The 13,931-nt window shown below is 41.4% G+C and overlaps 1 protein-coding gene across 1 annotated transcript in view; it reads left to right on the top strand.

The window, feature by feature from the left end:
- Positions 1 to 13,180: 13,180 nt before the first annotated feature.
- LOC140339875 (actin filament-associated protein 1-like 2) overlaps positions 13,181 to 13,931 on the top strand; it is a gene marked incomplete in the record, with an annotated part of 39,283 nt that continues 38,532 nt past the window's right edge. The window contains 1 exon segment of the mRNA XM_072424786.1: positions 13,181 to 13,797. Coding sequence (XP_072280887.1) covers positions 13,782 to 13,797 — 16 coding nt within the window.

Below are 13,931 nucleotides of genomic sequence, written 5' to 3'. Positions count from 1 at the left end.
GCACTCCATGGTCGGGGCTCACAGCACTCCATTGTTGGGCTCATAGCACCCCATGGTCTGGGCTCACAGCACTCCATTGTTGGGGCTCACAGCACTCCAAGGCTGGGCTCATAGCACCCCATGGGGTTCATAGCACCCCATGGTCGGGGCTCATGGCCCTCCATTGTCAGGGCTCCCAGCACTCCATCCATGGTCAGGGCTCCCAGCACTCCATCCATGGTCGGGGCTCCCGGCACTCCATCCATGGTCGGGGCTCCCGGCACTCCATGGTCGGGGCTCTTGGCATTCCATAGTCGGGCTCGCTGAGCTCATAGCACTCCATTGTCGGAGCTCCCAGCACTCCAGGGCTGATCAGCATTCACAAATCAGTCCTGGAAGGATGCCCCCTGCTGCCGTGGTAGGAATACGACCCTTGTAAGACGTCCCCATACCAGATATAAATTGGCAGAGAATTAGGTATGTAATGTTTTTTTTTTTAAACAAAAAAAGGTGTCGGGTTAAATGCCCACTGCCATTTTTTTTTTGCCTTTCATGGGGTGACCTGGAGATGGGAGGAGCTAATATTCAGGACGCAATGTGGGTGGAAAATCTTATTTCAGATTTTGTAATGAACTCTCCAGTTGTTGCTGGGTGCTGCAGATCAAAATGAAATGTCAGACTGGAGCAGAAAAATGTGACCAACCTCCACGGATTCTGTCCAGCCTTTATATTCACTCCCAGGATACACACACACACATATATATATATAAATATTTACAGTTAGACCCCCCGCCCTTCACATCTTCCTGGAGCATTGCAGTGCATTCCCTGCGATATTTCTCCATACTAATGCGCTGTGTTATTGCAGCCCAATCATTCACCACTATGCATCATCTTTTTCCAAATGTGCAATGGGGTGCATTTTGTGTGGTTTTTGGGGGCCGTTTACAAAACAACACAATCACACATTCCAATGCAAAATACGTTTTAACTCTCCTTATAACAGAGCAATCAGCCTTAAGAAAACTTTCCCATTTTGCTTTGCTTTTTTGTGTTATTTTATTGTGAATTGATGGGTAAGGCATCAAATAAAAACACAAATGCTTCGTCACTTTTCATTTTGACTTTCACAGTCAGTTTGGCTAAGCTCTTGTTGGCGCTGAAGGTGCCAATCATTCCTGGCTGGTGATTGGCTTTCCCATTGATCACATGTGCATTGAGTCTGTGCTCTGTATAGGCCAATGGATTTCTTCCATCTCCCCACCAGAAGAACACATTTCATTGGCTTCTTAGAAAAATGACAACCAATTAAAACTGAAATCTGAGCAGATATAAAAGACAGTTCTGAAATCATGAACATGATATTGATTTTTTAGTGGAGGGAGAAGCAGCACACTGAGCCGATAAGCTATAATGCAGTGCTCATGTGCAATGAACTGATCAGTCTGCTGCTTCTCCTTTTAGCAACCAATCACAGGCTGGGGGAAGGACTAGACCTGTAAGTATTGCTGACCTGCAGCAAAGAAAAGTCAGGTCTCCTCCCCTGCTGGACAAGACTGTGCTGTGTGGATGAGCTTTGGAAATCTTAGGAATGGATGGACAGAAATGCAAATCCCAGATTAAACAGCCTCGTTGGTATATTTTATTTCTGAGCTCAGATTTGAGTTGTTCATTGCCAATCTTTGTGCTATGCAGTCCTGGGCTATACACCTGAATCTGATGAATTTAAGGAAACACTAGGAAGTGAACGAAGGCAGCCATTGGTCAATTCTGGCACTTTATTCCCAGCTCGTCCAATGCCGGCTCAGCTTGCTCACAGATCTGGGTTTTTGATGGGTTTGCTGTGTTTTTTTCCAGCATAGCAGTGTGTGATCATTTTTCCAGATTTTGATATTGTCACCTGGTATGGTATTACATTACATATATATATATATATATATATATATATATATATATATGTAATAAGTATTCCAGGGTTGTGATTGGTTGGCTTTTTCTTTTCCAATAAGAGCAATGGCTGCCCAATATTTCCCTTTATCTTCTCTTTAGGGGGTGGGCGATCATTTATGCTCATATCATTCATTAGGCAGTGGGATTTTAGATTCCACACTGAGTGTTCCAAAAAAACTGCCTACAATCCACTAAATCCATTCCAGATGCATCACAATAAAAGGTAAGCAAAGTCTAACACCCACAGAGTTGAAAAGCCTGTGCCCTACCAGCTTGCTTATGCGTGGAAGCAGTGGTCTCTCAGCAGAGGTCACACATGCTTTAGAATCCGCTTCCTGCTGGGCGGAGAGTTCTAGATGCTGCTCAGAACAGGGGGTCGGACCTTTGCAGAGAGGCTACTGCTTCCACACAGAGCATGCTGGTTTTTCTACTCTCTGGTTGCTTTCTGTATGACTTTGCTGCAGCTCTTCTTTATTTATTACAACCAGGTTCAATCATACAAAAGTATTGTAAAGGATGTGTGCGGATTGTAAGCTGTGTGGCCAAGCCGACAATCAGCCAGATCCAGGGAGATCTGTGTTACGGTGCCAAGGATGAGGGTGACAATCTTTTCCATTTTTATGCATTGGTTGGACAATTTGAATGTTCTGTAACTTCTCTGTTTCCTGACATGAAACACATTGTATGTGCTGCAGTGTTGTGTGGGATTGTCCAATCAGATTGTCCGGTGTGCCCAGGGATCTGTCAGGCTGGCAATCTGATGAAATTCTCTTGCGGTGCAGATGATGTGGCTGCAGATTTTCTGAATTTTTTGTCTTTATTTTTCTTTTTAATAAATAATGTTTCTGCTGGAACCAGGGGGCAGAGCGCTGTGCGCCAATCTGTGCGCCAATCCGCTTCTCTGATCAGTAACCGCATTTACTGGAATTTAGGACCTTTCACATATCGATGATATAACAGGAAGAAAGTATGATAATGTATGTGTGACCCCAATATAGCAGGAGAGGTGCACACCGCTCCCATAGTGCTGACTCGGCAGTATTGAACCCTCACCTGTTACCTGTACAACCTTCATTAAAGAGGAATATTACACTAAACCAGTGTGTGTTATTATATGGGGTACAGATACCGAGAATTACCCCCAGGGTACAGGGCAAGAGAAGTGGTACTGTGCAGAGTCCATACATACAGAATAATAACAGATACCGAGAATTACACCCAGGGTACAGGACAAAAGAAGTGGTACTGTGCAGAGTCCATACATACAGAAAAAGAACAGATACCGAGAATTACCCCCAGGGTACAGGGCGAGAGAAGTAGTACTGTGCAGAGTCCATACATACAGAAAAATAACAGATACCGAGAATTACCCCCAGGGTACAGGACAAGAGAAGTAGTACTGTGCAGAGTCCATACATACAGAATAATAACAGATACCGAGAATTACACCCAGGGTACAGGACAAAAGAAGTGGTACTGTGCAGAGTCCATACATACAGAATAATAACAGATACTGAGAATTACACCTAGTGTACAGGACAAGAGAAGTGGTACTGTGCATAGTCCTCACATACAGAATAAGAACAGATACCGAGAATTACACCTGGGATACTGGACAAGAGAAGTGGTACTGTGCAGAGTCCATACATACAGAAAAGGAACAGATATCGAGAATTACCCCCAGGGTACAGGGTGAGAGAAGTGGTAATGTGCAGAGTCTGTAAATACAGAACAGGAACGGATACTGAGAATTACACCCGGGGTACAGGACAAGAGAAGTGGTACTGTGCAGAGTCCATACATATAGATTAGGAACAGATACTGAGAATTACACATGGGATACTGGACAAGAGAAGTGGTACTGTGCAGTGTCTATACATATAGAGAACAGATACTGAGAATTACACCCGGGTAATTTCCATATAGACAGATGCTGTGTAATTACACCTCTGGGCAGTGAATGAACAATCATTATTTCAGGGACTAATTAATGGAAGTTTTGTCTTGTTATTGTATTATATGTTTGCTCCAGACTGACACACACCCATCAGGGAATTTCGATATTTGCATAGATCCTTCCAGGGCCCAGCTACATTACTATGTGATGTTTATAGGAAGCCATGTACAGTACTCGGACCCTTCCACCAGCCATGATTTGTCTGCAATGTATGGAGAAGCTCATAATGATATCACAGTGTCAATGGAAACGTTTTATTTAAAAATGACAATAGTATAAAATAAAGGAGTTAATTAGGCCACCCTAATTAACTAAGTTAAAAAGTCACCCTTGAGCTCCATTCAGTGACTTTGCCTAGGCTGAGTTGATCAGTCTGCTGCAGGCAGAGAGAAGCATTTCCGCATTCCTGCAGGCTCCTCAGTGAGCTCCTCAGTGATCAGACTGCAGCAATGCAACTTTGTATGCAGACTTAAGCAGGGGCTGATCTGTGTGAGACATTTGTGAACACAAACTACTGATCTGCACAGAAGCATCTGATGGGTGCTAGTAACAAAATAACAGCCAATGATCACTAAACGTCTACGAATTCCCCGGCCAACAACCAAACTTGTCTGAATTTTTCCCAGCTTGTTCCATAATTCACAAAAAATGTCAATTTGTTATCAGCTCAGCCATTGTACTGAATCCCAGGCCTGCAGCCTCTGTATATGGATCCTTCTCGGATCCCAGGCTTGTTACTGTGTATCTGTCATAGCCAAAATAAATAGGCGATAACCACACAGACCACCAGACTTCTCACACTAGATAAGGAGGCGGATGGCTCATGTCTTCACTTTATGCTTTCAAAGAGATTTTATTCACATTTGTGCACCAGAATTATCCCCATTACTATTCACAGATCACCTGACAATCCCTGGAAATAAAGGGGGCTTAAAGGATCTGTCCGCATGGGCTCAGTTGCCGGCTTTGCATTTGTCCCCTTGCCATAATTCCCGGCTGTTTATAGATGGCTTTATAATGATAACAAGTGAAAGTTCTCCAAAAAATGGTTCTGTAGCTGTATAATGTGACACGCCAGTGATTTGTTAGGTTACTGACAGGTCCTCTTTTTTATGTTTATGTTTTTATTGAGAATAATGAAAATAAATCACAGGTTAGGCATAACTCATCACACAAACAAGCAATAAGAAATAAACAGAATAAAATAAAAAGGAGAATAATTGGGAGGGAAGAGAAAGAAAAAGGGGGGAGCTGTGTTCATCATTCAGCAAAGTCCATCCAAGGATTCCAGGTAAGTGGAAGGTTTATCCAGGTCTCTGTTTTATAATAGTAGTATTCAGAATATTTCCTATCATGGCTGACCCCATTATTTTTTTAAAGGTGACTTTTTATTCACAGACTATTCTACAGTACATATTAATAAACTCTCATTCCTAGATTGTAAGCTCTTGTGGCCTCTCCTCCTCCTGTGTCACTGACTGTATCTGTCTGTCATTTGCTATTTATTGTACAGCGCTACATAATATGTTGGAGCTATATTAATCCTGTTTATTAATAATAATAATCTGCATAAAACAAATGCAAAACTATCAGCAGCAAAGCCAGACAATTAGCATTTGCACCACAAGTATTAGCTATGGTGGCCTCTACGGTTGGGTGCCGTGTTGGTGCTCCATGTCCATCATTCATGGTTTGGTGCCGTGTGGGTGCTCCATGTCCATCATTCATGGCTGGGTGCCCTGTTGGTGCTCCATGTCCATTATTCATGGTTGGGTGCCGGTGCTCCATCTCCTGGCTCTGAGTCTATCATTCACCTATGTCCTCTACATCCAGATACAAGAATCCTGCACATGTGAGATCATACTATTCCCCTTTTCATCATTCCAGCAAAGTGAAAGTGGCTTCAGTCTGTAAGTAACAAGAGATGAATGTAATGAAGGACCCAGAGACCCAACCAGTACAAACCCAAATAATCCCAAAATTCATTTCCATTTGTCAGCTCATTTGACATAAATATTTTGGTTTCCCAGCTTTGAGTCAATCAGCATCTGCATTAAAGATCCCCAAAGGAACGTTTGAAATGTTTTCAGGTTTTAGGAAACGCCCAAAAAGAAAAATTACAGCAACCCAAAATCCTTCAATATCCCAATGCTGGTTTGTTGGAAGATCCGGGATAACTCCTGATAAGCTGATCTGTAGCAGGAAATATTCTTTTGTTGGGCGGCAGCATTTGGGGCTTTCCCAGGGTGGGCGATGATGATGATGATGATGATGACTCATTAGTGACAGATGTGGAAAGGTGAATAGAATTTCACTTATTTCCAACAACAACAGCTCAGACAAGACTGAACTCCCAGCACAAATACATGGAACATTGTTACATAGTAAATCAGATAAAAAAATACATAAATCTATCAAGTTTAACCACTAAGGAAATAAACATATCCCAGATATAAAACCCTATATATAGCTGATCCAGAGGAAGGCAAAAAAAAATCCTGGTACAATTTGCACCATCAGGGGAAGAAATGCCTTCCTGATCCCATGTTCCCTGGATCAGCAATCTCTGTTATCTTTACTTTAAAGCTTTAATCCCCAGTTGGATTCTGTGCTTCTAGAAATCATCCAGCTTTTTCATAAAGCAATCTATAGAACTTGCTGAAAATACTTCCTGTACCTCCTATGCTATACCAGACAAAGGTAATTCTGTTCAGCCACACTCATGATCCACACAACACTGCCAGGCAGCACCGCTAGATCAGTGACCTCTTAATCCAGCTAAATAATGTTTAATCACTGACCCGCCATTACATCAATCCCAATTTACTGTCCCATTGGCCCAGGAATGGGCATCTCCATGCCTCTTCATGTCAGTGTTAAGTCCGCTATACATGTTATATTCTGATCATGTACTTTATTCCCCTGTCAATTCACTTAAAATTTTCACTTATACAGATTGCTAGCATTTCCTATTGTGACAACTGTGTACTTTTGAGAATGACCACTAGGTGGCAGAACGAGTCATTGTTTTAATAGGAACTGGAATGAGAAGTGTAGAGAGATTCAAGCACTTGTTAGCAAATTTCAGATGAATTAACAAGGGAATAATTTATAAATAGAGCCCTATGTCATGTGACCTAGCCAGTTAGACAGGTTCCTGCACTGCATTGGTGACAGAAGATCCAATAGATGATTGTGTGGTCAGATTGTAACATCCGAATTTAATGTACAGTGCTGCGTAATATGTTGGCGCTATATAAATCCTGTTTATTTTTAATAATAATAATATTAGTAATAATATATGGGGAGCTTTAGATTTACAAATCTTTAAGTACGAGGAATGTTCTGCATAGGATATCATACAGTATATAATGATCATTATAATTTGTGTAATGTTTTTGAGCAATATATAACTTGAATAAATATTTTTTATCAACATAAATTAACAGGCACAAGGACACTGAATCAGTCAACTGCTGATGATAATTGAGATATACTGAAGGTCTAGATATTTTGCTCACACGAGTTGCCCCTGCAATACTTATATCTGCCACAAGATGTCCTTGGACTTCCAGCAACACCTAGGTTGTTGTAAATGCAGAGTGTTATGGCCCCACCCCTGAGGAAGCATCACATCATCTTTATTTATTACTGAATTATCCATTTTAATGATACACCTTAGGGTAAATGATTGAGTTGGATGAGAGGTAGAAGGCACTCAAACTGCAACACTTTAAGTCTTAATTGAAGGAAGAACATCAAACTCCCAAAATGGTTAATAGATCATAAAGTTTGTACAGTACATCCAAACTTAATAAATTGGAACTTCCAGTATACACCAGGGGACCTGCACTTCCCTTACTTCTGTAAAACCCCGGAGTGGCAACACATAATAAAAGTACTGATCATGTGACTTTAGCTAAAAGGGGCTGAGCCATCCAATCACTGGCGCTTCACAGAGACTTTGTGACCAATCAGCTTGGAGCAACAGTTTATCCAGGGCAAATATAACAAATATCCCAAAGAAAAGTATGCTGAAAAAAATGATGGAGGCTTTCCTATAAAAACTTGCCAGCGGTGGCCTTTCAGTGGCCTGGAACCAGCATGCACCAAGTGAAAATAGATCTGGAAGGAAGTTGGTATTTTCAGAAGGAGTAAGAGAATGAATTTGGGTAGCTTCTGAAGTTAAAGATAGTGATATAAGTGTTCAATATATTCAAACATTAGGCCAATGACGCCTCCAGATACAGATCCCTTGGGACTGGGAGTGTGCAATGCCCCAGTCTGTGACCCCGGGCACCATGGGAGGTGCATTTGTTCATAAATCAACCATTTTACCCCCAATTGTCATGTGACACTGCCTTCATAACTTTATAATATCACCTAATAGCAAATCTGCACCAAAATTATCCCTATATCACAAAAAACTGCAGAAACTTCCTGTGTTGCTCATCTTTACTCCACAGGAACATGGCGGAGACAATAGTTCGGGCGGTTTATCTTGGGAATGCGGGAATGTGTCCTTGGATTGGGGGACAGCTGGCTCCTCTCCGCTCTCATCACATTCAGCAACCATCTCACATCAGGTGCCGCCACCCCGTTTATTTTGATCTTTTTATAACTTCTTAATTATTTCAGGCGGAACACCTCGTACATATTCATCAGGCCACATCAAAGGGATTATCTGGACCACAAATCGGTTTTGCGAACATTACACATTGCATAAATAATTATCAGATCATGCAAGAGTGATAGAAAAATAGGTCTTAAAGAGGAAAAAGTCTCAGCGACTTCTGAACAGTAGTCTGCTAAACTTCCCCAGAGGTTGGAATGAAAGCCAAAACTTTCTTGTTTGTTTTAGATAAAGTAGCAAAAAAAATGTTTGGCTAACACTTAAGTCTGGTTTCACACTGCAAGCATTGCGTTGGCGTGCACGTTGGCATGCAATAAATGAAATACTTCGGCATTTATTGACAAACGCTTTCCATACGTTGCATTAAGCATTACATTGGTCTGCTCTGGCCATGATGATGGTGATGCGGCTCTCAATATCTCTACACATCAGACTCTGGATCCAGGGGATTCCTTTGCTTATGGAAAGGGAAGGCAAAGGTCTTTGGAAGTTTGATGGGGATGATGACGTTGGTGGATGTCCATTTATCAAAATGTGTTAGTAAAAATGTATTTAAGTGATTGGTAAAGATATAGTGACCCTCTTTTCTTTATTATAGCTTTAACATAGTTCTGGTGATGCCAAGCCTTTAGAACCCCTCCCGAGAGTCGGCCTTGGCAGGAGGCACCTGGACTTCTGTCCTGGACCTGTGATCCAAACACAACAGAATTTGTCAATCATTATCTCAGCTGAACAGAATATTACATTGGTCCATTACATAATCCTGCAATTATATCTGCACTGAAAAGGGAGTTACCTAAACTAAGGTGCATAGAGAAGCAGAGCAGACATTAGAATAGCAGAGGTTATAGGAGGGGATATTTAGAAGTCTTGTACAGTCCAAGATTTAGGGCCCTCCACAACTCTTATCCAATAGGATCAGTGATATTCTTCTAATTCACATTTCTCCTTAGAATTATGAAGAACACATCTGCTCCCAAAGACGTGTCCAGGGTGGTAATGGGTGCTGTGGACTGCCCGAGAGACCCATTACTACTCTGAAATCAGCATTTCTCAACATTTTTACCATGGGGGAGCCTTTAACATAAACTACAGGTCTTCAAGGAACCCCTTCTATACTATATCCACATATTATTATATATTCACAGCTCACATTACATTAGTGTAGTGGTCAGTGGGGAAGGATTTCTCAAACATTGCCGGCCATTGGGAAGAATTTCACCCTTATAAAAAGATCATTGGGGTCACTGATGTGAGGGGTTTCAAGTGATCATTACTCAAGGATCCCCTAACAACCTCTTGAAAAAAAACTGATATAGAATTCCCATTCCTTCCATTGAGTGTCTGATAATCATACTCTCCACTTGATTTACCTTATTCTGTCCACACTGATGATTCACATGGATGTATCCTGTAACCTGGATATTTAGTTACAGACCCTGCCATGCTTGCTGCATGTTTGAATACCCCTTTAGGATAGTAATACATAAATGGAGGATCCTGCACATGGCTGCTGAATGTTCTTTCTGTTGTGAAGGCAATCTGTGCACTCCTCAATCTTCTATGGGCCCAATGGAGACCGGTTTGAAGCCCGTGTTTGCTTTACCAGTGCGGGATAAGATGGCAGAGAATGTTATGTCTCCAGTGTCTGATGAATAATATGGCAAGACAGATTTGCATAATTCTGAAAAACAATAACAAATTATTCTTTTTCTGTTTCCTTGTTATTTTAATAAAGAAAAATAATACGGTGGCTTTCATTTCCTGTTGGCTTTTTTGTTTTTCAAACAACTTGTAAGATTGAAGTCACATAAATGTTATGAAACTTTGGTATTGGTGTTGTATTTAACCCTTGCCTATTCGTGGACGGCAATATTGGCTCCTATAGTCCGTCACTCTCCCCAGTCTGGAGTTGGTCCATTATTCTATTCCTCATAGGGGTTTACAATCTAATGTCCCCCCCATAGTCATATGTCATTAATACAGTCTAAGGACGATTTTTGGGGGAAGCAAATTAACCTAACTGCATGTTTTCGGTATTTGGGAGGAAACCGGAGTACCCAGAGGAAACGCATACAAACATGGAGAGAACCTGCAAACTCCATGCAGATAGAGTCAAGGTATTATTATTATTATTGTTATTAATAATAAACAGGATTTATAAAGCGCCAACATATTACGCAGCGCTGTACCCATGATTCATCGCTGCATATCATTGGACTCTAAAGCGCTGCACGATTTTGGGGATTACATGCATCGCTCCATTGTTCACTATGTGTAGAGGAGCATTTGATGCGATGGAGCGTGTCGCTCACCTCTCAGGAATTCCCGGCTGTTTGCTAGCCCGGGGCCTTTTCATTCATTGTAGGTCTGATTCATCCATCGCACAGCGCCAGACACGGCGCAGAGACGACCCTACACACCTCGCCGCCTCTTCTCCTTTGTACCTTTCTGGTAATGAGGAGACGCTCCAAGATGTGATAGTAATTCGTGATGAATACAAAAGTAGAAAAGTCCCTTTGGCAAAGTACAAAAGGAAATGCTCAACCGCATGAACTGCGATGGGTTGAAAGGAGAACAATAAATCCCATTCCTCACAGTGCCACCATCCCTGCAGCACAGAAGGGGAAAAGCAGCTTAAAAAATTGCTGCAAACCAAACAACAATAATGTATTTTATTGCAGCTTACCCAACTTTACATTGCGCGGCTGCATTTGTTTTCTTTTTTCAAGCTAAGAATATTTTTTGCAAGAACAGAATTTACCTGTCGATCCTGCCAGCATTCTTGTTACTTTTTTTTTTTTACGTTTTTATCCAATACACTCTCCATAGACAATCGGCAAGGCCAAAAAGTCTTATTGGAAGGTCATCTTCATGAAAACGGTTTCCTGTGTATTGAACCAAAATCCTAAACAATGTTGTCGGCACTTCTAAGTATTTTCTGAAAACTACAAAACATCTCCCCCCATGTTATGGTGAGAGGAGTGTTTGTTGTATAAGGGTGAGGAATAGAGATAAGGATAAAGGGGAGGAAGTTCTTCCTGTCTTAGGGTGACAACGCTACATCTATAGTATTGTGCGATGAATGAGCATTGTCACCCTAGATAATGTGAAAATGAAGGACAAAAAAAGGCTGAATTAGAAAACTAAAGCAGCCACCATATCTAAGAATGGCAATATATTACATTTCTGTGTTTGGGCTTAGAAAAGTTTGCATATTTGTACTAAGTCAGGGACTCAGGACATTTATAGAAAGAATTGGCATTTGCAGAAAAAAATTTAGCATTATGTGTCCAGAAAAAGCAGCGGGATTTTTAAGGCATGTTCTAAAGTCAACAATATATTTATTTCTACATTTAAAAAAAGAATAACATATATAATATGTAAATAGACCTATCTAATAGTAAGTCATATACATCGAATATACCATTAGCACATAGTCTCATATGCATGTAGTTCCACAACAGTTTTGACACGTTTCGCGGCTATACCAGCTTCTTCAGGAAACAGTTTTTAAAGACTTTGAAAATAATAATCATTACCACTCAAGGTGAATTTTATTTACAAAGTCTCTAAACACCATTTCCTGAAGAAGCAGGTTTACCCGCGAAACGCGTCAAAACTGTAGATTGTTATGGAACTATGTGAGAATGCTACATGCATATGAGACTATGTGCTAATGGTAATCTCAATGTATATGACTAATACATAGGTCTATTTACATATTATATATTTTATTCTGTTTTTAAATGTAGAAATAATAAATAATATAATAATAATAAATTTCTAGACACATAATGCTAAAATTTGACGATTTGGGATGTGGCATGTATTTTGGAACTTTATAAGAATTTATTTTTTAAAATCTGACCAGCACTTATGTGATTTGCAGAAACAAGATAGCTATTAAAGCGCTGAATTTTGGGTTACTTTAAAATCCAGCTGAAGGAAGATTTCTCCATTAACATGCATGCTTGGATTGGGACAATGTGCAAGCTATATCTGTGGGGGCGGAGTCACAGCACAGAAGAACCAATCAGTTTGAAGAACCCAACTAGAAAGTCTTCCCCACCCACGAGGAGATTAATAGTCACAAAGGCCAATAAGTTCCCTGGGGTGTGCAGAGTTTTTTAAGCAAGTTTTATCTGGATTTCAGTATTGCACCATTTGGGGGTGCTCTTCATGCCCTGCATGACAACATTACAGCTAGAGAGAACCCCTGCAATATTTCTGATCTCATGGCAGACATTTCGGATACTTGGATAATAATTGTATTTTGGATGTTGGGTCCAGGTGGAATAATCAGCAGCAATCACATTGATGGCTCCAGCTGTCTGCACACAAATCGGGAAATAAGAATGCAATGTGCAGAGAGAGATCTGTGACAACCCTAAGGATAATTCTCTGAAATAATAAATAATTATAATTGTGAGATGCAATGCAATGATTGCAGACCCCACACAGGAGCACACATCATCATTTACAGTAACACACAATTCCAACTATCTGATTGTGTGTCAGAGAAGATCAGAGCGCAATAATTGCACAAAGTAACAATGTCAGCTGCTAAAAGTAATTATCAATTAGGGGCCATCCAATGGAAACTTCCAATAGCACTCTGACATGCTCATTATTGATTCACACACACAGAGCAATTGACTTACAAGCTATCCGGGGCCCACACATGCATTGCAGCAACACCTATTAAATCCAGAGCTGTACTGGGATGCAAGATAAAACAATCTGAACCCGAAGGCACATGTTTTTCAGAATATCACATTTTGCACCCCCTTCCTGGTGAAGTGCCCGGGGCAGCTGCCTTCTTTGCCCACCCCTTGTCCTGCCTGCTTGTTCCAGTGAGGATAATTTCATTTACAATGTTGGGGTCCCAATCCGACCAATTAATCCTCCCTCAAGTCATGTAGTGGTGCCACTATGGGCTATGTGGGGCCAAAATACTCAATTTCCCTTTTTTATATGAGGGTGCCCCCTCCCTCTTCTGTGGGGTGGGAAGATAGTAATACAAAGTAATACAATAAAATACAAAGTAACACATAGCGCTCAGCCTCCGCTCAGCCAGCACAGCGGCGCCACCTAGCGGCCACACGAGGCATAGTGGCGGAGAAGGAATGTGGAATCCCAGAGCGGCGGCAGTCAGGCGGCAGAGCGGAGCCGGGTGATGGTCCGGGGGACCGTACAGCTGTGATCCCGGAGAGCTCGGTGTACCCAGGACCGGAGGATCGGAGGACGGAGCCCGGACACATGGACAGATATACAGGTATGGACAGAGAGACCAACAACTCCCATCATTGTCCGAACATGGGAGGTTCTGTGTATTACATACTGGAAGATCACACAATGTACAATATATAGCATTATATCAGAGTACAACAACTCCTATCATTGTCTGAT

This window comes from Pyxicephalus adspersus, chromosome 10 (assembly GCF_032062135.1).
Source record: "Pyxicephalus adspersus chromosome 10, UCB_Pads_2.0, whole genome shotgun sequence".
Classification (NCBI taxonomy): domain Eukaryota; kingdom Metazoa; phylum Chordata; class Amphibia; order Anura; family Pyxicephalidae; genus Pyxicephalus; species Pyxicephalus adspersus.
The sequence above is the reverse complement of the archived record's forward strand: the minus strand, read 5'-3'. Positions and strand labels throughout refer to the sequence as shown.